The sequence below is a fragment of the Zonotrichia leucophrys genome, chromosome 3 (assembly GCF_028769735.1).
Source record: "Zonotrichia leucophrys gambelii isolate GWCS_2022_RI chromosome 3, RI_Zleu_2.0, whole genome shotgun sequence".
NCBI lineage: Eukaryota > Metazoa > Chordata > Aves > Passeriformes > Passerellidae > Zonotrichia > Zonotrichia leucophrys.
Window position 1 is genome coordinate 100,940,955 of NC_088172.1, and position 24,704 is coordinate 100,965,658.

Consider the following 24,704-nt stretch of genomic DNA (forward strand, 5'->3'; position numbering starts at 1 on the left):
AAACCCACGAAGAAACCTCAGTAGAGGCAAAAAAAAACCTCTGTGTCTGTATCCTCCTTCCCCTAAAAAGTGCATTTCTGCTTCTGCTCTGATTTCATCACACATTTGGTAACTATTTCTGGGAGGTAAAAAACAGAACTGGAGGTTCAGAGCACCCTTTCCAACCCAGACTAGAGGCAGGCTGCTAAATGCTAACATTTTCTGTTTTATCTGAGTATAATTTTTTACTTTGACAAGAGGTTGTCTCCAGCTATCCCAGTACTAGAGAGGCAGAATCCAGCCAGGTCCTGCACCTCAAGGACCATAAGACAAAGAGTGGTCAGTAAATTTTCCTCAGTCCACCAAACTGCTGCAGAGAACAATGGAGCACCCATGGAACAATGGATGGAGGGAGCTGCCTTGCTGTTTGCTAGCAGGGAAGAAACTGAGTACATTTCTGCTGGGACAGTGGATGCTTTTCGACTTCTCATTAAAAACAGATTTTTCTCTTTATTCTGAACTAGACAGTTCAGTTCTCCAGACTCCATTTTGGTATGTGTTAAAGGCACATTCACAACTGAATTCATATATGAATTTTTAGGAGTATTCTTGTTGGTGATATAAAATCCAGCTCGGGTCCAGTGCTCAGTTTCCAAAACATTTCAAAGCTCAGTGTTCCCATGGAAACTTGAGATTCTTGAACTTGCCAGGCACGGTCAATAGCAACGTTACTCAACAAATTTCTGCAGCTATTTAGCCAAAATAAAATCCTTACACAGAGGGCTCACATTAAAATACACAATGCAATCTAATTTATGCTCAAAAAGAAATCATGAATCACTTCTCACAGCTAATGGTGACTGCTCATTTAAGCTGACTAAAAATTGTTAAAAGCATTTGACTAAAAATTGTTGAAAGCTTCTAAACATTCATTAGGAGCAGGTATTTTCTTGGCTGCTTAAGAATGTCTCTGATGTAACTCAAAGAGCTGATAAAGCAAACTTTCCAATCCATGTAATGCCATGGATATTTCTATGTCAATTATTCCATCCCATAAACTTCCCATAAAGAAGAGTTACTTCTTGCAGAACTCCTGCATCTTTTAGCTCTCTGACATTTAGTTTTCATCTTAAAGATGTTAAACTGTCCCATTTTCAGAGACAACTTTCTTTTTTACTGTGCCTGACATTCTGATGGTGTCTATAGAAAGAATGAAAATGAGAAGTGAGTTTAAACCATCCTTCCATTATTGACTCCTTTATATCAGAAGATCCCAAGAACAGAAAAGCATCACATCCCTGACTTCACAGTCCATCCAGGAGATGAAAATGCACCAAAGAGAAAATAACTTCAATCAGAGCTCCTGAGCACACAAGGCCCTGTCCGTGCCAGCAGGAGAAGAAAGGCAAAGTCACAACACTTACACAGAGGACGTGCAGGACGACAGCTCCATGTCTCCTGTCCTCGTTGGTGAAGATGTCATTGGGGAACTCATGGAGAGCTGCAAAAAGCAGGGAGGGGGGAAAGAAAGCTCAGATGTTTAATCAGCTCCTCACACCCACCCCACGAGCTGCTCAGTAGCACCGCAAGAGGTGCCCATCCAGCCCTGCAGCCGCTGCCACAGGCTCTGCCTCACCTCCCTGGGGCTCAGCTTACCTTGAACTCAGGCACCTCCTTCCCCAAATTTCACTGTGCCATTTCCTGCTGTGGCCAGCACCACAATGTGACCCACAGATGCCCCCCTAGAGCACAGCATGGCTCCTTCCTTGAGGGAAGCACTCAGAGCAGGTGCAGCATCTCCTGCAGGGGCTGGCAGCTCTGCTCCCACTGCCCAGCAACCCACAGAGCCGTGGAGAGGAGCACAGCAAGCACCTCACAGCCTTGGCTGCAAATGCTCTGTTGCAAGTCACCAAGAGACAAACTCCCTCCATTTGCTCAAATGCCTTATTACTGCTCTGGATGTTAATTGGATTATAAAGCTCTTAAGAACAGCCTGGCAATTATGCTGCAGGAATGGCTTTGGGTTATAAATCAAAAAGCCAGTGTGAAGATGATGGTCTAGCATTCAAGTGCTTCTCAGTAATTCCAGATTTTGAAACAACAGCTTTCTTCTAATGGTCAGTTCTTCACATTCAGCCATCAGCTGGAAAAAATCAAACTGCCTTTCACATCTTTAGCATTAATAAAGCTCCAGCAATAGGGACTTAATTAGCAATTGCACAGAAGATTAAATGGAAAAACAATCCAGCTCACTCTCCTGGTTTTGCTGCCTCTGAAGCAATAACTGAGCAAAAGGCAGCTGCATTTTAATTTTGTTCTTCGTGCAAGTAACAGCTCTACCCAGGCACTGCACCACAGGAGGAAACCACTCTTTTTTACAGTCTTTTACCCAAAGGCTCAGGTTATTACTGTTAATTGTATTCCTATGGATTGGAAAATTCTATAAGGAGTCCTAACAAACCAGCAGAAGCATCTTTAGAATATCCACAACAGAGGAACACAGGAATACCCTTCTCCTTTATGAGAACCAGCAACGCCTGTGACTTTTCATCACCAGTCAGGACTCACCCACCAGGAGCTGTGACCACTTCCAGGAGCTGTGATTCCTTCTTTCCAAGGCAGAACAAGTCCTGCCAGGCTGCCTTCCCCTCCCACCCCAGCACATCTGCTGCGTTAGAGCTGCCAAAGGCTGCCAGAAACCCCTGTGTTAGGTGTGCAGCCTAAGGAAGTAGTCAGGGAGGTACCAGCACAAGGACAGGAGTGAGGAAAACCCCAAAAAGCAACACAAAACACTGTGGAAGCTGAGAGACAGCAAAGGTAAATGAGGTGGAAAGGATTCATCTTTCCTCAGCAAAACAACATTATGTCAAAATCCAGTGTTTCCCTCAAAGCTTTAAGAAAAACTCCTGACCAAAGGAAACACAGGGAGGTCTGCCTGCAGCAATATGCAGAATTGTTTGCCAATACACGTGTGTGTGCTTCCCCTCCTCCTGCAGCTGCCTCTGAGACTTTACATTCATTACAGACAGATGATAAAAATACAATCCCTTTATCAAGAGTCTCTGGGAGGCTCAAGGAGCCTGAAGTGCACCTAAGGTAAAGGCATAAAGGGGAAAAAACAGTACAAAAATAGCATAAGCTGTCTTTAGTGTAGTGTCTGGGAATCCTGGCCCTCCTTCCTGCGCACAGCAGAAATGCCCAGTGCTCCCTCAGGCTCAGGTTCCCACCCCACACTGGCAGGAAATGCACCTGCTTTTCAGAGAAAATCCAAAATGTCCATCAGCACATCCTCCCCAACACAAACACATTCAGTGGGTTACACTGGGAAACATGCAATTATAAACTAATGTATGCAAATCTGAAATCTGCTGCATTTTTATTAGCTGCATCAGGTGCAGATGAGTACAGATAAGAGGAGAGCTTTGCAAAACACAGGAGCTCCTTTCTAAGAAGAAATAAAGGGTGCTGCTGGAACACCACTCCAACAACAGCTGCCCTATTTAGTGGATTATAAAAGCCCAGACAGTTTGTTATTTCACTAAAAGAGTCCCCAGCCTTTGTCAGAAAATAGGTGCAGATTTTGCCAGGTTTATTTTGATTGCACAGAAAAAACCCCAACCACCCTGGCAATGAACCTAAACTCAAAGAATAAAACACTTCAGCCTGATAATCCACTCTGGTCCTGCAGATTGGCAGGTATCAGATTGGAGGAGCAGAAGGGCAGGATCTTCACAGAGCTTATTTAGCGCCTCCCCAGTTACCTCCTGCATTGTGGGCATCAGGCACAATTCCTGGTGCATTTCCCAGGGGGTTCCAGCCCTTGGGCATACACAACTCAGTCTCAGTTTTCAGTTCCTGAGGGTCACATTCCCAGAAAACCAAGGGCTGAACAACACTCTTTCCAAGGGTGCAGTTCTACCTGGCACTGGGGCAACTCGTAGAACTGTGAATTAATATAAGGATTATTCACATTTGGAAGTAACTGGAATTAGATGGCCATTAGCAAGATATGGATTGGCCTTGGAAAGGGAGCTAAATGTTGCAGACACAGATGAGCATAAGGTGTGAGCAGCTGTGCACTTTTGCACTTGACCCCAGGTGTTCTGACAGGCTGCTCTGCAGCACAGGGACTCCACACCTTTTGAGGACACCATCAAAAGGGTATGGCCAGATTCAGACAAAATATCTGGATCTACACCTGCCAAGAGAAAATTATTTTTCATAATACAATGAGCTGGAATTAATTCTTGTCCTGCTATTCTCAATTAGTGTGCAAAATTGGAACCCTATTCAGCCCAGGCCACAGGTGATTTTCATAAGGTTCTGCACTGGCTGGCACAACACAAACCTGTCTCTGCCCAGGTGCAGAGAATGTGCTGCTGTGCCTCTCCTCAGGGTGGCACTTTTCACAACCCCCTTCCCAGCTCCTCCTTTCCCTCTCACATTTAATGTTCCCACCTCTGCAAAAGGATTACTTTTCCAAAAATCCAGCACTGTACTGGAGCAATAGTTCTAAATGCTGTGACAGCCACTTGCTTTTTTAGGAAGTCTTTATATTGCTAGCCAGTGTTTCTACTCTGGGACAAGAAAACCCTTGGGAAATCTCCCACAGCTTTAAGAAATGAAAGATGTTCATCCTGGCCAGTGAGTTACCAGAAAAGAAAACTCACAAATTTACAGCCTTGGTTCATTTTCTCATGCTCTCCCCACAATTCCTTCTCTGTGAATTCTGCTGTTGTCACCTATGACATATATATATATATACACACACATATATATATACACATATATGCACACACACACATACATATATATATATGTAACTATAAATATATAATATATATTAATATATATTTAATATGCATATTATTTATATAAATATATATAATATAAAATATTTATTCTATATATAAATATAGAATAAATTTAAATATATCATATATAAATAAATTTAAATAAAATATTTATCACATATGATATATTATATGTAATATATATAAAATATATAATATATATTTAAATATATATTTAAATTATATTTTATATTATAAATATATATAAATGTAAATATAAATATAAATATAAATATAAATATAAATAATGTTTTACTCTCTACTAAGTGAAAATGGTGCTTACATTGCAGCGGCATGAGCCAAAATGCAAAGAGAGCCAAACTATGGTGATACATCAATAATAAAACATTTGCTAATGTTTCACTCCTGTCTCCACTTTGCTGCAAAGCAGCAGCTGAAGCAGCACGGGGCACAGAGCCCACAGTAAATCATGCAGCATGCCCAGAGTTACCATCCCACACCTTACAGTGGCTTTCCAGGCTCTGTGCCTGGCCCCTGGGGGGACAGTCACCCAACAGAGGTGGCAGCAAGAGGCAGAGGGGTGGGAGCTTCACCCCTGCTGGAGCCACTGAGGCTGGCCAGGTACCTGTTCCAGACAGAGCAGGGGTGGTGTCAACAGAATGGGACAGGTCTGTGTTTCTGTTGAGTAACTTAGGCATGGGCTGGGGGAAGAAAGGAGGGAGGAGATGGAGGGATATGAGATGGTGAACCCTGTGCACCACAGGGAATTCAGAGCTGGCAGCTCATTTGCATGGGAAGTGAGAACAAACATTACTCCCTGCTACTCTGGAGAGAAATCACAGCCTGAAAACAGCTGCCAGAGCAGCTCCCAGGGCCTGCACCCACGGAGCAGCCCCACTGCTGCCTCTCAGCACCAACTCCAGGGAGGGCAGCTCTGGCCAGGCTGCAGGGCTGTTTTACCTGGGTGTAAACAGGCACACAGCCAGGGCATGCATGGTTCTGTGGGTGTCCCCAGCAGCTGGGCAGCTTGTCATTTCCATACACACCTAGCTGACAATTCTCCAGAATTTAACATGTTCAGAACTGTGCAGAAAGTGCAAAGTGCATCTCCTTTGAAAGAAGCACATGAAATGCCCAGCCCTGCACACTCCACACAGTGTGGTCCTCCTTTTCTCTACACTCTCCTGGCTGTGTGCTGGGTGACACTGTGCTCCCAGACTCAAGTCCTGTTCCATCATGGGGCTCTTTCCCTATGCCAGCTGCACACACATTCTCCTGAGACTTTCCCCCACTGCAGGAAGCACAGCCTTAAAGGAACAAACCCCTGAACACAAGCAGAGCCCTTGTGAAGTCAAAAAGGTTCTGCCTTGGCTGCAGTGCAAATGAGTTGCTTGCAAGGTCAAAGGTGCATCAAGATCCAAGGACAACAAGCACATATATCTCAGCAAAAATGGGGGAGAAATCAGAAATAATAAATAATATGCTACAGTATATGGTTCAGAGAGAGTTTAAGTCAAATAACAGCAGCGAGTGACCTTTAAAGAGAAGGTTATACTTTCCTTTGTTCAGTACATGAACTAATTTCTGTCACAGCAAGAATCTGGCAATTGTTTCCCAGGATCTTTGAGCTTTTATCTTCCCGTGTTTTACTTGACCATATATATATGTGTGTATATATATATATGTGTATATATATATATATGTGTGTGTGTGTGTGTGTGTATATGTATATATATATTTATATATATGTGTATATATATGTATATATAGTATCTTATATATATAATACATACTATATATAAATATATATTTATATGTAAGTATACATTTATATATATATATATTTTTATATATATATGAATATATATAAATATATGTTCTATTACAGTATATAATGTATAATATATAAAATATATCTAATATAAAATATATATTCTATATATTATATAGAATATAATATGTAAAAATATATAATACTATATATATAATAAATATTTTATAGAACATATATAATGTATCTATATAAGCATATATATTTTTTAAATATTATATATTTTTAATATATATATAAATATATTAAAATGTGTATATATATGTATAAATATAATTTATGCTTAAGCTGACAGAGGGCAGGGGTAGATTGGATACCTGGAAGAAATTCTTCCCTGTGAGAAGAAAAAGACCAGGCTGCCCAGAGAAGCTCTGGCTGCCCCTGGATCCCTGCAAGTGTCCAAGGCCAGGTTAAATGGAGCTTGGAACACCCTTGGATGGTGCCAGGTGTCCCTGTCCATGGCAGGGAGTACAGGTTTCCACTGTACAGGTTTTCATGTCCCTTCCAACCTTTCTGGGATTCTATAGTAAATTTTTCTCTGCTCTGTCCCCATCCTGAGCAGCAATTGCTCCCTGTGAGAGGCAGCACAGGGAGCTATCAGCACAAGTGCCAGTGGTACAACTTTTACAGACCTGAGCACAGCTGGTGCTGGATCAAAATGTTACCCTTGACAAATGCAATGCTCCTGCAAAGTGATCCATTATCAGCCACACACTCTGGGCAGAAATAGCTGGTACTGGAAGGCTCTCAGCAAAACCAAACAAGAAGAACAAAAACCAAGCAAGAAAAGAACACATCCCTGGCTGGTTCCTGTCCTCACACGAACTGCCAGAAATTCCTAATAATTTACTGGCTTAATTACAGCTATTCTGGAGTTCCCAGACTTCTTCTGATTTGGAACGGAATACAGTCCCTCTTTCATTAGCTTTATTTTGGGTAACAAATATTTATATTGTGCTCCTATCCATGGGCAGGCTAACCAAAAAAGGCAACTTTACAGAAGCACTTCTACAAAGCCACCTGGAAAGGAAGAGATGCTGCTGTCACCTCTCTGCTTTTCTGGGGGGTGGGAGAGGGAGGGACTTTTTAATCTTTCAGCATCTCAAGTACTTGAGGCAGGGATGCCATGAGCTCAAAGGAGGGGAGCAAATTCCCCTAGGAATACAGGGGTGGCTGGGAACCTGGATTGGAGCATATTAAAAAAAAAAAAACAAAAAACCAAAACAACCTCCTGCAAAGAACCAAACTTTTGGATTTTGCCAGAAACATGTTTAAAGTTGTGGCTTAAACACGTGGTCCAGGAATAAAGGCAGCTTCAACAGGGGCTGGCTTTGGCAAGCAGCAGAGCAATGCCACTGTGAGCACCTGGAATGTGGCACAGGGACAGCACCTTGGGCCAGAGGAGGATGTGAGGGGCACAGAGACCCTGGAGTCACAGAAGCCTTTGGGCTGGAAAAGCCCTCACAGGTCACAGAGTGCAGCCCCCAAGCCAGCACTGCCCTCCTGCCAAAGCAGCCTCTGCTCCAGGCCTCCCCCAAAGCCATCAGGGCAGGGATTTACTGCCTGCAAATGAATTTCAACATTTGAACTGTCCAGGCTCATCTGTGGAGCAGCTCTAATATGCTTTAAGCTCCACTGAATGTATAAATGCTTAAAGCTATTACAATCTCTGCTATTTTACATTAGGCATCCCATTAACTATTTTCTTACTTTGATGTAATCAGTGTTTACCATTATTTGGAGATTAGTTGTGGATAATGAGGACACATGGCCTGTCTCCTCTAGAGGCCCAGAGGTGGTTGTAAAGGCAGGGCAGCCCTGCCATGACAGGGAGCCCCTGTCCTGACACCCTGGGGAGCACAGGACAGGACCCAAAACGTGTTAGGATTTTCCATTTAAGCTTAAATGACACCCAGAGGATCTGGTCCCTTCCCCTCTCAGCCACAACAGAAGCAATTTTCCTTTCCCATTTCCATCCCAACACAAGGTGCTTAAAGTGCTCAGGCACTTAAATCTTATGGAAATTATGTTTAGCAAATCAGAGACAGTTCCATACTTCAGACATCCATCATTTAGCTCTTTGCATGTAAAACTGGCAGGGAAAATTTCTGTTCCAAAATTACAAGGTTAAAATGCTACACCTACCTAAAGCATCTATAAAAGGAAATTAGAGCAATTCTTTACTTTGATAGAGCAATAAAAGTACATTAGAAGGGAATTCTTGGGGGTGTAAACATTAGCATGGGAGGGATTGTCAGGTGACAAAGCTCTCAGGATGACAGCCAGCCTTTTCCAAGGCATCCAACATCTGTGGCTTCAGCTTGGCTTGGATCAGCCACAAGCCCAGCTCTTCTGGAAGAGAGCTGCAGTCAGCTCTCTGGCTGAAACACATAGCACAGGGGTCTTACTTGTGCCCTCATCACATCTTCTCCAGCTCTTTGTGCAGTTCATTGGTATTTCTGAACACCCCTCTGCTCCTCCAGGCGTAGCTCAGACCCTCAGCTCACACCAACTGCACACCTGACAAGTTCCTCAGAGTTACCTGCTCATGGTCTGGCCATTATTTAATTCAATTTTTCCAGTTTTACTGCACTGTGATGCAGTAGCTGAAAATGTCTAGGTTCAACTGGGAGGTTTCTCAGCCCCCTTATTATCCTGCCACCAGCAATTCCCTTACTCCAGGCTGATATTTCAACAATTTTCTCAGCATTACATGCATTCATCATACACCTGGCAATGACCATCTCAGAGAAGACTGGGACACGTGCTGTCCCAAGAAATGGGATGAAACACATTATTTCTAAAAAGAGCCCAGGCAACTGCACACCATTCTGCTGAGCAGAGTGAGATGGGAACTGGGGATGGCTGTGGAAAGAAGAGGATGCAGCAAACAAGATCTTCCATGGATGGGAACCACCACAGCCCTGTCTAAACAAACTAATTGCTTTCCAGCAATTAGCACTGACTAAGGACCAGTGTGACTCCCACAGCAAGGCTGTCACAACACCCTTTGGAACCAGTGCCCTCAGAGGGCTGAGGTCAGTGAAACTGGGGGTTCTGGCTCTCCAGCACAGCCTGACAGAGCACACACTTTCTGTTCCCCACATCTCACCTCTGAACTGCACAGGAAGCTCGACAGATTTTTTGTCTCCTTTGTAATTATCTATATAGTGCCACTCTTCCTTCTTCCTGTCATTTTGTCCAGGAGAGCATCCCTGATGGGGGAGCTCAGTGCTGCTGAGGGGACCAAGCCAGAGAGCGAGCACCATCAGGGTCCAGATCTTTGGAAAACCCACACCCAGGCTTTGCCCTGTCCTGTGTCACATGCCAGAGCTGGGTCCTGCCCTTTCCCCTGGGGTCCCACTGACAGATTTCAGTTTTGCTTTCCTCTTTTCCTCATAGCTGGTTCCTACAGGGAAGAAGTGGTTCAGTTTATTCTGTGACTGTGGGGAAAAGTGAACACGCAGCTCATGCAGATGAAGCAAAGTACACAGCAGGTCCCTCTGCAGTTATGCATTTTGCTTTATGGTGACAGGCAGGCTCAGAGCCCAATCTCCAGCATAAAAATCACATCAATCAATGTCAACATACTGTTCATACATCAGAAAGACAATACTGGCTTTAAATAGGTACCAGTGGTTGCAGAAGACGAGGCGTTTCCAGAACTCCATCTCCGAAGCGCCTTTCATCTCACCCAGAAACTGAAAGCCCCTAAATATAGGACTACTGTTAAAAATTCATGAGCTTCAGCAGCTATTTATCAAAGTCATGGGAATAGGATATTTTCATGATGGTGAATGGCTTGACATTCATTACTAATAAGCAAATGTGCCCTTTATTACCATTTTAGAAGAGAACATCGCTACTGATACCCAAGGAACATTGCATTACCACTGGGCCTCAGCATTAGCTCTGCTACAATACACACATCACTCCTGCCATCTGGATGCCTCATGCTTATTAGCTCCCAAATGATGATGTGCACGAGGCCAGCTCCCTGGAGCTTGACCACACCAGGCTGCTGGGAAGCTCTGTCCCAAAGGTGGGACTCCTCTCCAGGAGGATCACTCCTACAGTGATCCCTCCTCCCTGCAGGCCCTGGATGCCCTCAGCAGAGTCCCAGCTCCTTGGTGGCAGTGGCCTCTGGACACAGGCAACACCTTCTTCTCATTGCAGTGACATGTGCCCCAAGGCAGGTGACAATGCTGACTGGGGCATCATCAATGGCAGCTCCTTTCACAGCCTCCCACCACAATCATTTGACCTTAAAGGATCAATCAGAATGAAGAAGAAGTGAAAGAATAGTTGCTCTTTGCGATGGTTTAAGTTTCTCATGTTTTTTATATATGCAAACATTTATACACTTTCTGTGTTGACATGGAAAAAGCATTCATTGCTCTCTGCTGGCAGAAAGGAGAAGCAGAGAGGAAGGAGGAACCCCCTCACCTCCCCCACATGACAAGAGAAAGCTGGGCACAAAAAAGGTTTGATTTCAGTGGATCCCCAAGAATTTGTTCTTCCAAACAATCAGAGGGAGCTCCAAGGGCAGCTGTAATTACATCTAAATCCCACACAGGCAGAGCTCTTTTACGTGTGGTTGGAGAAAGGACCATCTGTTTTACTAAGGTACTACTAGGCTCTTTTTTAATTTTCTGTTTTATCCCAATTATATCCTTTCCTCCCCTTCCTCCCTAAATGGAAGCATTGCATTGCTAATATCCAGAGTCTTAAAATAAGATTATGTTTTCAAATAAGAGAGTCTTTAAAGTCTTTAAATACCTTAAAACGGTGAGCCAGACTTTCAATCAATTCCAGAGGATACACTTACAACTTCATTATCCTGGAAGAGCCTACATTTACCAGGCAACAAATGAGAAGCATTCAGGGGAAGTACCTCCAGCCTCTCCTTTGATGAGCACCCCAGAACCTCCCTCTGGTGCTCCTCCAGAGCTCCAGACCTGCCAGAGGAGGAGGGAAGGTGTGGTCCTGGATTCAGAGGTGTCACCAGCCAGCAGGAAGGGAACCATGACACAGCAATCTGAGGGGGCTTTTAAACTATTTCTCCTCTTGCAGCCCCTCCTAGCTCTGTTTTCCACAGCAAAATCCTGTGTCATGGAGAGGCCGGCTTGTCAGGGTGGTGCTGGCACTGCTGATGTTGCAGCTACAGCTGGAGACAGACAAAGAGCACCCCAGAGATGTTCTCCCATCAATGCCTTACCTAATACCTTCCATTTTACAGCAAATATCATCCACCTCATCACCCTGCTCCTCCTCCTGCCTTCCAAGATGGAAAAACAAGAAGGCAGCATTCCTACCCTCCAGGAAAGTCCCTTTGTGTGAAGGACTGATCCCTGAGGAAGTCAGACATGACACACACTCTGCACAGGCTGGAATGGCAGAAGGGTCACATCATGGACAAGAACCCCTCCTTGCATTCTGCTTCTCACTGAGCAAACTCCAGAGATTCCCAAAAACCAGAGCTCACATCCTTCTTTCTCTGGCAGCTCTGGATGCACTCCTGGGATGAGGGACCCCCCTGCACCCCACTGGGTCCAGGACAGGCTCCCACACAAGGCATCGACCATCTCCAGCAGATGGACTCAAATATTTACCGTGTGCTGCTGTCTTACACAAAATCCATCAATCCTACCCATTCCAACACACAGCTCATAAGGGCAGCTCATTAAAACCACCCCTTGCTGCCTGCTGCACAAACACCTGGGCAGGACAGTGCTGGTTCCCACAATCTGCTATGGAAACTTGCTCCTCAGCTAGGACTGGGACCTTCCTGAGCCTGGGAAAATGCAAATGCTTAAACCTCAGCCATTTCACATTGTAAATTCACAGCCCAACTCCACTTCCTAACAATGCACGTACATGCTGCACTAAGAAGTGGCCCAGAGCCCCTGAAAGCATTAATATAGAGAAAATCCACTTGCACAACACGTGGCTTTTAGTTTTAATGGCTGCAAGGAGAGAGAAGATGCTTAAAGCAAAGCTAGGGAGGATGGCAAGCATCTCCTTCTGTTTCAGCAGGCTACAGAAAAGCACTGTACCACAGAAGATGCAGAGCCAGAGAGCTGCTAAAGGCACAAACAGGCCAGCAAGGGACACAAATCAGCTTGGGATGTGAGCAGGGACACAGAGGGGACACTCCAGAACCAGGCTGTGAGCTGCTCCCAGTGATTCATCCTGTCAGGAGGAGGCTTCCCTCAGCCACACACAATGATCCAGGCTAATTTCCTCTGCTGACCTATACACTGCTGTGTCACACTCGGGGAACACATGCCAGACACTTTCAAAGAGCTTTGGGGAGCTTTAGCCAGAAGGGCAATGGATTTCAGTGGCAATCACACAGCTAAATACCACGTTTCCCTTGGTGGCATAACCTTTGCATAACTGTTACACTTCCCTGCCATCAATAATCTGCAAACAGCCTTAAAAAGGCCTCTCATCTCCCTTGCTTGAGCCATTTCAGGGGCACACCAGCTAAGGGACCCTGTGCACCCCCAATGCAGTTTCTGAGGGCGTTATTCCCAGGTGCCATTCCAGCCATGCAGGAGCCCAAAGCACAGCACCTCTCTATGCCTGGTTTCTGTCAGAACTAAGGTGAGGATGCAATGCAGATGCAGAAATGTGTGTGCAGAGCAGCTGGAAGCCCTTTCAGCAGGGGAAACTCTGGGTATTTGCAGAGACTGAGGGCACAGCACAGCCCCATGCACTGCCAAGCTTTGGGGCACGGGGTTTTGCTGGTGCACAAACCTTGGGCACGAAACAGTGAATCCTGGGGCTGCAGTGGAGTGGGAAAAGGGGATTGCTGAGAGCCAGGCAAGGCATGGCTGTGCATGCTAACAACCTGCTGCATGGCAGGGCCCTCCATGGCTGGAATGGCACCAGAGAGCCCCAGCACTCTGCAAGGAGAAGCACCACAGGCACAGCAGCAAACAGATCTCTGTGCCCTGACACACACACACAGCAGGGGACTCTGCACTGCAGCACCTTTCCACTCACAGTTCCACACCCAAGGCTCTTCCTTGGGCTGTAAACCCCTCTCAGCCCCACCAAGGGAAGTGGAGGGCAAAGCACAGCGAGCACAGCCATCAGATCCCACGTAGGAACAGAGCAGTGAACAGGTCCCGACTCAGGTTTTGTTGGTGAGGGAAGGAAAAGATCTACAACATTTTATCTACACTTATCTACATTTATCTTATTTTATTCCATCTGGCATCCCTGTGGCTAAACTGGATTTCCTAAAGCACAGGGGGCAGCAGCAGACTTCACTGTCACCCAGGTGAGATGCAGGGACATCTCAGAGAGAACAAGATGACAACACCACGGTGCTTGGCAATCTCCTGCTCTGTTCTCCAGAACAGCCTGAGTTTTTAGAGGCTTTAAAAGCCAAGAAGCTCTCCTCCAACCAAACAATGCCATGATTCTGTGATAATTAACATAACCAACAGAAACCTGCCCTGTGACAGCAGTGTGACCCAGCACATCTCTGCTGACACAGAGCCCAGCAAGGAGTTGGGGTCACCAAACCAGGAGGGTAACAGCTGCTGCTGGCCAGGATTAGTGCATCCCTGCATGCCTGCACAAAACCAGCTCCAAAATGATGGATGGCACACAGCAGTTGCTGGCAGCTGCAAATTTGGAATTGGACAAGGAGCAACCAAGTATTTGGATCACAGATACCCATCTGTTCCACTTCTAAGGCTCCTTTCCATGAGATTTCCCAAACTGCTGCAAAGAGCTGACAATCCTCTCGAGGCACAGGCATCACCCCTGTCACTCCAGGGAGCAGCACAGAGGTGCAGGGGGATGAAGTGACTCATGAGATGGCAAAGCAGCACCAAACCAAGGCACTGCCTCGCACACTCACAGACTCAAATACTTTCTCTCCTTTCCACCAGGCTCAGCATCATCACCAGAAACAGCCCCACCCCTTCCAAACCCCAATAAAAACCCTTCAAGCTTGATGCTATGAGACTCAAACCACAAAGCTTTTATAGAAAACTAAATTATTTTCATTAAATGCCTGTCTCCTGCCTCCAAAAGCCCTGATTTTATTCAGCTCTCTGCTGAGAATTTCCCTATCGTAATTTGGCTCAGCCAGAGCAAACCAAAACTAAGGGAAGTTTTTCTGCTGACTGCTTTAATCCACCTGAAGCCCTAAATATACAGGGTTGGCTGATTTCTAGGGCAACAGTGCAAGCTGGGAATAGGACAGCTTCAGAGGTCTGGACCCCTTGGAGGGGACCTGGACGTGGAATACAGCTCAGGCATTGAGGGACAGAGGACCTGAGCCTTCCCAGGGCTGGGTTATTCTGGTGGAAATCTGGGATGCACACTTCAGCTTGCTGTCAATGCCATAATTTAGTGCTGAGACTGAGAGCAGCATGTGACCCCCCAGAACTACCCAAAGGCATCTCCACTTGTACAGAGTGGCTGGATGGGAGGAAGTTCCCTACCCAAACCAGAGCAGGAACATCCTGGTGCAAGGCAGGGAAGCGCATTTTCCCTCTTCCCTTCCCACACCTGACTTATCCCTGGCCCACTGTGCAGGTGCCTGGGACAGAGCCCTGGATGCCACACAGCACACACTCTTCCCAAAGCACACACTGCTGCCACTGTGCCACTGCCATGAAAACAGGACACACTTTGTGCTTTTCCCACAGCAAGGCTCCATTGATCAGCAAAGCACAATATTTTTGCCCCAGCCACGGGGAAGGAATTAATCTGTAAATCAGCATGCCCTTGGATGATGCCTGGGGAAGGCATTACCATCCCCACCTCGTGCATTTTCTGATGAGTTTCCTGAAAGGCCTCCTAGCCCTGAGCAGGGAAGGTTTTGCTGCACAGGACGAGGCTCTCTGGCACTCCACCACAGCAGCCTGCTCTCCATCCAAGCACTGCAGAGGCCAAGTTTTCCTTTTTCAGCGGTATGATATACACAGCTGGAGGTCTAATATGTGGATAGGATCCCCAGGGAGGGTTTGTGGTTGGCTGGGAACATTTCCTAAGGTGTTTTTGAAATCTCTTTTAACTCTGAGATTTTTCCCCTCTTCCCCGTTGTTCCTCTTATTGCTGCCAAGCTGAAACATAATGAGTTCATTTAAACTGGAAGTGGAAAGGTTTGCAAGGGATCTGTGAAGCTTTAGCTGTTCCCATGTCAGGGACAAGGTGTCATGGATTGAGCCTGGCACAGAGCCAGTGCCCCATGAAAATGCCTCACCCTGGTGTCTGCTGTGAGATGTGACCAGGAATAAGCAAAACAGGCTCCAACTTAAACATAAAGAACACTTTATTACCTAAAACTACAGGAAAAAAAAAAATTGAAAACCTTACAAAAACCACTTTTCCTCCTCCCCACTCCCTGACTTTCCCAATCCAATACATTCTCTCAAAACAACTGCTCAGCCTTGGCCCCACACATTAGTATACTCAAACTGCAGTTCATGGAGAGGAAAAGGAGTCCTTCTTGTTCCATAGGCTTCTCGTGGAGACACACTGAGACCCTCGTGTGCTTCCCTGTCACTCCGGCACCGCCCGGAAAGTCCATTTGCCGCTTGTGACACGTTCCTTCCATGCTCAGTGCTCTCACCACCGAGACATGGCCAGAGCTGCTTTTAGGGTGGTCTTTCAAGGATGCCTTGTCTCACTCCAAAAAGGCACAGTCTCTGCTTTTGGGACAACTGTCCCCCCCATATATTTCCAACCCCTGGGGCCGGGGGGTCCTCACAAATGAACCCTCCTGGTTTTGAGGCACTGCCTCCCCCTAAATGCAGTCTGTGTCACAGGAACAACTGAGTCCATGGCTACAAGAACAAGTCCAGCCAAAAGGCCACTCCAAATCATCTCTCCCCATCCAATCATCTCCACAATCTCCGGGTCAAAGTCCTTATCTCTCATCTCCCTTCTTATTCAGCTTCGAGGAGGATTAGCATTTTTGTAAGGCCCCAATCATGCAAGAAAGGGTTAAAAGTTTTCAGTCTCTGTCTGTCGGACGGCTCCCACGCACGCTGCCCACACGCTGCCGCTGCGGCCGGGCAGTCCTCCTCCCCCTTCTCGCTGGCTGCTCTCCTGCTCTCCTGGGGGGGGGAAGGGGGGGGGGGTGGCTGGCTGCCCGATGTCTCTTGGGGCTCCCCCACCCTTCCATCCTCGAAGCCCCCTCAACACCATCTCTGTCCAGGCCCCCAGGCCTCACCGCATGGCTGGCCCCTCCCCCGCCCAGCAGCAGCGGGCCGGGCGAGGGAGAGAGGTCTGAACTCCTCGGCCGCGATGTCCAAAAAGAGGAAGTGCCAGGGCAGTGCCCTGCTTTTAACCCCTGTGTATTCTCGGAGGTGTGTCCAAACCCCACTGGCTACACCAGGTGTCAGTATGAAACCCAAAACCTTCATTGGTTTGACCACAGCTTCCCAGAATTCCCACTCCTTCCGGGTCAACCCATGACACTCCACCCTTCACCTTCCGAGAATACACTTTCTAAAATTATCAACAAAATTACAAAGCACTTCTATACAACAATACCTTAGATTCACTATGACTATTTATCTACCTTAACTTAGTACATGCTTTCCTTATTCTTCTTGGTCTCATCTCACAGCTTTACCTCATCATTCTCCCGTGATTCGATTCCCGGTCAGGGAACCAAAAAATGTCATGGATTGAGCCTGGCACAGAGCCAGTGCCCCCATGAAAATGCCCCACCCTGGTGTCTGCTGTGAGATGTGACCAGGAATAAGCAAAACAGGCTCCAACTTAAACATAAATAACACTTTATTACCTAAAACTACAGGAAAAAAATAGGAAAGACTATAAGGAAAAGAAAAAAATTGAAAACCTTACAAAAACCACTTTTCCTCCTCCCCACTCCCTGACTTTCCCAATCCAATACATTCTCTCAAAACAACTGCTCAGCCTTGGCCCCACACATTAGTATACTCAAACTGCAGTTCATGGAGAGGAAAAGGAGTCCTTCTTGTTCCATAGGCTTCTCGTGGAGACACACTGAGACCCTCGTGTGCTTCCCTGTCACTCCGGCACCGCCCGGAAAGTCCATTTGCCGCTTGTGACACGTTCCTTCCATGCTCAGTGCTCTCACCACCGAGACATGGCCAGAGCTGCTTTTAGGGTGGTCTTTCAAGGATGCCTTGTCTCACTCCAAAAAGGCACAGTCTCTGCTTTTGGGACAACTGTCCCCCCCATATATTTCCAACCCCCTGGGGCCGGGGGGTCCTCACAAATGAACCCTCCTGGTTTTGAGGCACTGCCTCCCCCTAAATGCAGTCTGTGTCACAGGAACAACTGAGTCCATGGCTACAAGAACAAGTCCAGCCAAAAGGCCACTCCAAATCATCTCTCCCCATCCAATCATCTCCACAATCTCCGGGTCAAAGTCCTTATCTCTCATCTCCCTTCTTATTCAGCTTCGAGGAGGATTAGCATTTTTGTAAGGCCCCAATCATGCAAGAAAGGGTTAAAAGTTTTCAGTCTCTGTCTGTCGGACGGCTCCCACGCACGCTGCCCACACGCTGCCGCTGCGGCCGGGCAGTCCTCCTCCCCCTTCTCGCTGGCTGCTCTCCTGCTCTCCTGGGGGGGGGAAGGGGGGGGGGGTGGCTGGCTGCCCGATGTCTCTTGGGGCTCCCCCACCCTTCCATCCTCGAAGCCCCCTCAACACCATCTCTGTCCAGGCCCCCAGGCCTCACCGCATGGCTGGCCCCTCCCCCGCCCAGCAGCAGCGGGCCGGGCGAGGGAGAGAGGTCTGAACTCCTCGGCCGCGATGTCCAAAAAGAGGAAGTGCCAGGGCAGTGCCCTGCTTTTAACCCCTGTGTATTCTCGGAGGTGTGTCCAAACCCCACTGGCTACACCAGGTGTCAGTATGAAACCCAAAACCTTCATTGGTTTGACCACAGCTTCCCAGAATTCCCACTCCTTCCGGGTCAACCCATGACACAAGGGCAAGCAGGTCTGGCTGAAATGTCTCTAACAACAGCTATATTTCAAACAGAAGAAAGAAGCACCCAAACTCCCTAACACTGAAATTTCCATTTCAGCAGTATTTCAGTGCTTGTCAAGCTCCCCAAGGAGGCTTTACCTGAGCTGACCTTCCATGATCTCCCTGGCACCAGGCCACGGAGGGAATCCCCAGACTCTTTGCTAGGGTCCCATCACTCAAAGCAAGAAAACCAACAGCTCATTAACACTGGAGAAACACCAGGAATACAAAGCACTCCCAAATCACACCTCTTTCTTGTCCTTTCCTGCCTACTGTGCAATTCACAGTTTCACTTTTATTGCCTGGCCACCCTCAATGCCACAGGAGCACAGTAAGCAACAGCAATCTGCCTTTTGCTGCCACATCACAGACAAGAAGGGATTTGCTAATCAGCCACTCCTGCTCACTGCATTTTCCAGGTTAGACCTTCCCCCACCCAGAACAGGACATGAGCACACAAAAAACCATGGATAACATCCTCGCTGTTCAGCAAAGAGTCAGGAGGCTTCACCCAAGAACCAACCGTGCTCTGCTGGGCCCGGCACAGAGAGCAGGATCAACTTTGCACCTTTTATTAGTGAACAAAATACATGTGCAAAAAGGGTTCTCCCAGTGTCACCCAGCTGGCTCGTGGCAGATCTGGAATGATAAAGCTTCAAAATTCCTGCATTGCTGATTTATTTTGGCTGCCAGTCCTATATCTGACAAGCCCTGCATGGCACAAAAGGCTGCCCCAACTTCCTGTGATTTTAGAGATGGCTGACACTCATTGTGTTGGTGCTGCATTTCAGTGCACTGCAGAGACCAAAAGGTTTAGACTTTTTAAAACCAAAAAGTTTAGATTAATTTAAAAAGCACATTAGACTAACTCATGGGAGACTGGTCCTCTCAGTGCCTATCAGACTCCTCAGTTTCGACATAACTGCTGAAGTGCAACTCAGTTCTGCTGGAGCTGGGACAGTAAAACCAACCTCTGGCCTAGCCCACTGCACAAACTCTCTATACCTCCTAAATACACCAAGCCACACACCTGCAGCACTTTCCCTGTGGGGCAAGATCCAAAAATAGCCAGATTCTGCATACAATGCCTTCTGAGCTGGCATCCAGCAGGGGCAAAGGTCAAGTGTGCTTTGTTTTGGCACTGCTCAAGCAAGCCTGCCCCTTTCCAGAGAGGGCAGCCAGACCAAAGATCCTATTTCCAACACCAGCCACAAAGTTTATGTTTCACCTCCATCCTTGGCAGCTGTTTGCAGTTTTTACTGTTTACCCTCATATTTATTCCAAAACCAACACAACGTGCTCAACGAGGCTATGTCAGGAGAACGCAGCACACAAAATAATATCAGCAGGCAGGTCACTGGAAGTTTAGTGGCTGGGTGCCAATCAGATAATGATCTGCAAGCTGTTTCTCAACACGTGGGTGAGCACATGGGACCCTGGGCTGCAAGCAAAAGGCAGGTTTTTTTCTAGGAGATGAAGCACTCTCAGCACACCAAGGTACCAGCCCACGGAGTGATGGAGTTACCTGAAGCTGTGCTCACCTTTCTGTCTCATGGCAGTTCATTAAGCAGAAGAGAAACATGTTCCCACCTGAACACTGAGCTCCCAGAGCTCTCTCCTGGTGCTCCAGGAATGCCTGGGGCAGAGCATCCACAGGATCCCTGAGAGCCCTCAGCTCCCAAGGCAGGGATTCCTCCACCCAAGGAAGCTGCTCCAGTCTGGCACCTCCATGAACAATGAACACCCCCTGTACTCCTCAAAAGCCTTTCTGCACAACACTGGATCTGAGCTGGGACCTCACTGGTCCCAGTTTGGGGCTGGGCTGGTTTTCCCTCTCAACCCTTTCTAGGAAGCTCTTCCACACTGCCTATCTTGTGGCTAAAATTTCTTGTTTCCAGCCTGTGTTTATCCACTGCCCATTCCTATCCCCTGTTGTTGTGCTAATCCTACCACAAGTTTAGTGCTAACCCCTGGGTATGCACAGATAGCACTTGATTTTTTTTTTTAATTATTGCACCAAATAAGGCCAAGATGTTGTTTTCTTGTTCTGAGCCTCCAGAGTCCCCTGATTATCCCAGTATTTTCCATTTACCTGCTCCAGGCTGAGTTCCTTCCTCAGTGTGCTGACACTGCTGCAGCCAGCAGCCCTAACAAGCTCCCGGTAGAGCTGTGGGCTGTGAACATTTTCTGATCCCTGCTGGAAATGCTGCATGTGCCAGAGCTCAGGCACTGGCTGCCCTCTGTGCAGGAGCTGTGCTGGGAGCTCCTCTCACAGCTGTGGCTGCTGTGCTCATCCTCATGGCAACCTGGGTCTGCTCCATCCCAACTCACAGCTGCTGCCTTCCAACCTCTGTACACAAACCACCACCAAATACAAGGAAAACAACCAATCCCAGGACCCAAATCTGGATTAATCCATCTATTAAATTGTTTCCAAACTGCCTGCTTCTGCAGGAGCATAAAACTTCAGTTGGGCAGTGCAGATCCTGCCTGAGGGATTGATTTACTCCTCCAGTGGCTCCCCAGGGAGCTTGGAAAAGGCTTGGACTCACCCTGTGCATCCTCTCCCTACTTCACACGTCCATAAGAGCTCAGAGTGCATTTTATCCAACAAGTTCCACTTCACAGTGACTCTCTCCCTGTGCTGTGGAAAGATGTGGAAGTCCAGGGCACTGGGAATATTTCTCTGTCTGCTCTGGGGTGCCCTGACCTCCAGGGAAGCACTGACTTTGACCCTCACCCATGGAGAAATCTTCCCAAACTCCAGAATAGACTGGAATCCACAAAAGTGTGAAACAGATTATAGAGAGTGGTGTAGGTGTATCACTTGGGTGAGAAATTTAGGTTTTGGGATTTTGAGTATGTTGTGGATGGAAACAAGATGGAGGGCACAGGGTGTCATCCTGGGTTTCTTCTTCATGCTTCTTCATGGGTTTGGGTGGCATTTTGTAATTGGGCAGAAAAGTCCACATTGCAGCTCTTTGGGATCAGTTATTGGGTTAAAAGGGAAATAATCCAGGTGTCAGCTTTTAATTGGATGGTTTAGGTTTAGAAGATCTTGTAACACAGGCCCACGGCCAGCATGGAGGGGGCATTCCTTCCTTCTGGCCATCCACAGAAGAAGTGATTCAAACCTGGAGAAGTGGCTCAGGCCACACCTCACAGAGCTGTCCCCTCTCTGACCCATGACCAACACCATGCTGAGAGGGCTGAGGAGGTGACAACCGACCCCTGTTTTACTGAACATAACTATCCTGCTGTTCAACAAGGGAGATGCAATTATTTCTGGCTACAGGTATTGATTTGCAACATTTTTGTCTCCTTAAAAAAAGCAGCCTGATCTTTCCTAACCATAACCTTTTGCAGAAAAGATTCTGCTACCTGCACAGATAATTCTCTCACTGGAGGCAGTCCCAGGAATTTCTTGTTAGCAAAACAAAATTTTCTATGCGCACTCTAGTGGTATTAGTTTAATAAAAAGAGGGGGTTTGATAATTTTCCCTTAAAATACCCATCTGCAATACACAATTGCAGGTAAAAGACAAACGGATCAGGAGATTAACTCTCCAGAGGCAGACAAATGCCATCTGGTTCATGAATCACATTCCATGTATGACACTCTTCTGGCAGATGAGACATCTTCTGACATACACAAATGTGTTTTGCTAAAATAAATAAATGAATAAATAAATAAATAGATATCATGATTAAAAGTTGCCTTCCAGGGAATCCTAGAGCTAACTTGCCTTTCACTGCTGGAAATTGTTCCCATCAGGAATGCTGAGTCAGGAACCCCAAGTCTGGAGCAGTTGTGCTGTGGTTAAAAACAAATCCATCATCTTTCAAGACTTTCCCTGTGTTATCTGCAGGCTTTGCTGCCTCACTAGATGTTATTGCATTATTTCCAAATTTCCCACAAGGCTCTTCAGTCTTGAAAGCCTCACAAAAACACCAAGTTACATTTCACAAAAAACCACAGAGTATTTTCAACAAGTTCACGTATAAGACAAGTTACTGGGCAGAAAGATGAACACAAACAGCTACTAGGAAATTATTACAGACACCAAGAAGCAAGATGAAGATTCTTCTTTTGTTCCAAGCAAAATAGCCTTGACTCAGCTACACAAAGGTGGGTGTGAGTGTGAGTGGCCAGCCCAGCAGCTCCTGCTGCCCCAGCCCCTGAGGCTCCAGGATTTGCAGAATGTGAAAAATACATGTATTTTATGATTGGCTTTTCGCAAATATTAAAATGAACATTATATGTGTTGTGTTAGAAAGTAATGTTGTACTAATTCTCTAAAGTAGTGTGTTAAATATAGTTTTAGGTTATAAAAAATGTTAAAATAGAAACTATGCTATGTAGGATACTTTTTTTAAAGAAAGGACTGGCAGTGAGATAGCAGCCACAGGACACCTGAATCTTTCAGAGAAAAAGAATTTATTGCTCCATTATCAGAAGAAATGAACTTCTTCCCGCCTCGAAGGCGCTGTCAGGATTAAGAGGAAGAAGCTGACACTGACCAGACAGAATCCTGTATTTGAATGGAATTTATGCATCATGTATGAGGTGTATGAATATGCAACAGGCTGTTGCTTTTAAGGGTTAATCCTCTGTTAACATGGGTCCTTTTTTGGGCTTGTGCTGCCCAGAAAAAGGTACCCAGATGTCCGTAACTCTTTGTTTCTATTGTCTCATATTGTCCTAATTCAATTTGTCCAAATTATTATTACTTTAATTGTATTACTATTTTTTATAACCATTTTATTACTATTAAACTTTTAAAATTTTAAAAACAAGTGATTGGCGTTGTTCACACAGAGCCTGCCCAAGACAACTAAAAAACCACTGCTGCTGCTGCTGGCCACTTTTGGATTGGGGTGTTTGGATTTTCTAAAAATTTAATTCAACTAAGACCCTGAATACTGATTAGATCTAAGCCCCAGCCTAACCCCTCCAATGTTATGTAATCCCTAAAATCCAAAAAGCCTTGAAAAGCTTAAATGTGACAGCGCTGGTGATGTCATGCAGCTGAAAGGTTTCCATGGAAACCCCTCCTACCGCTGCCATATGCCTGTGGCTCTCAGTGCCCAGCATCCCCTGCACAATGCCCCCAGCAGCACCACAGCTGGGGAGAACTGGGAGGCAATTCCTGCACCCCAGCTCCCCCTGCTCCCCAGCCAGCCATGCCAGCATAAAAACCATCAGTGACCAAGAGATTTCCCCAACAGAACTCCTTAAAGGAGCAGGCAATGCTTGTGAAAAGGGGACGCTCTGTCCTGGCTCCCTCTGAGGCACATCCTTGTCCCCATTCCCAGCTCCCATCCCACATGCCAGCTGCCCTGTAGGACAGCCTGGCAGCACTCACTCAGTGCCACCTCGCACTGCCAGAGGGTCAAACCCATTTTCATCACAAGCAAGTTAAAAAGCAAAACCAGGAAAAACAAGCGAACATCAAAAAAGTGTTCCTGAATCCCCGTGTTTGCAGAAAAGAGCTTAAAAACCTCAGGATTTTCAGGTTTCTCAACTAAAAGAAGAAATCTACTGGCTTTAAAAATCTCTTTTTCCCCCCTCACTCCTTTTCACCAACCTTGCTACTCCTGCAGCTGTAAGGCTTTGTGGTTTTTTCTAAGGAGTAAAGCACAAATTTCTGACGTATCTCTGCCCGAGCTCAGCTGACAAACTAAAACAAATGCAACAAATTAAACTCTGGGATAATTGAAGATGCAAGCAAAGGGACAGCCCTTATGACTTTATTTTTCCTCAAAAGAAATTGAGAAACTGCCCCTATTGAAGGGTTCTGCATGTTTAATCATCCTCTCCATGCAGGGCATGCCCTTATGTAAGGGTTACAAACCCATTCCATGTGTAAGGGTCATAAACCCATTCCATGTGCTCAGAGACATTCAGTGCCTCTGCCTGGGTCAGAAACCCCTGGGACAGCTCAGCTCAGCCCCAACACTGAAGACCACCCCACCTAACTATGATTTTACTGCAGATCACACAAATTATGATCCCCAATGGAGCACAAATGGCCAGAACCTCTCCTGCCTCCCCGAACACCAGGTCCAGCTGAGCAGAAGGGCC

General features: G+C 46.5%; 1 protein-coding gene across 2 annotated transcripts in view; it reads right to left on the minus strand.

The window, feature by feature from the left end:
* Positions 1 to 24,704, minus strand: part of SLC24A3 (solute carrier family 24 member 3) — a 110,638-nt gene that overhangs the window by 54,934 nt on the left and 31,000 nt on the right. For both annotated transcript variants that reach the window (XM_064709621.1, XM_064709620.1), the window contains exon 3: positions 1,404 to 1,480. In XM_064709621.1, the coding sequence (XP_064565691.1) occupies positions 1,404 to 1,480 (77 nt within the window). The remainder of the gene's footprint in view (positions 1 to 1,403; positions 1,481 to 24,704) is intronic.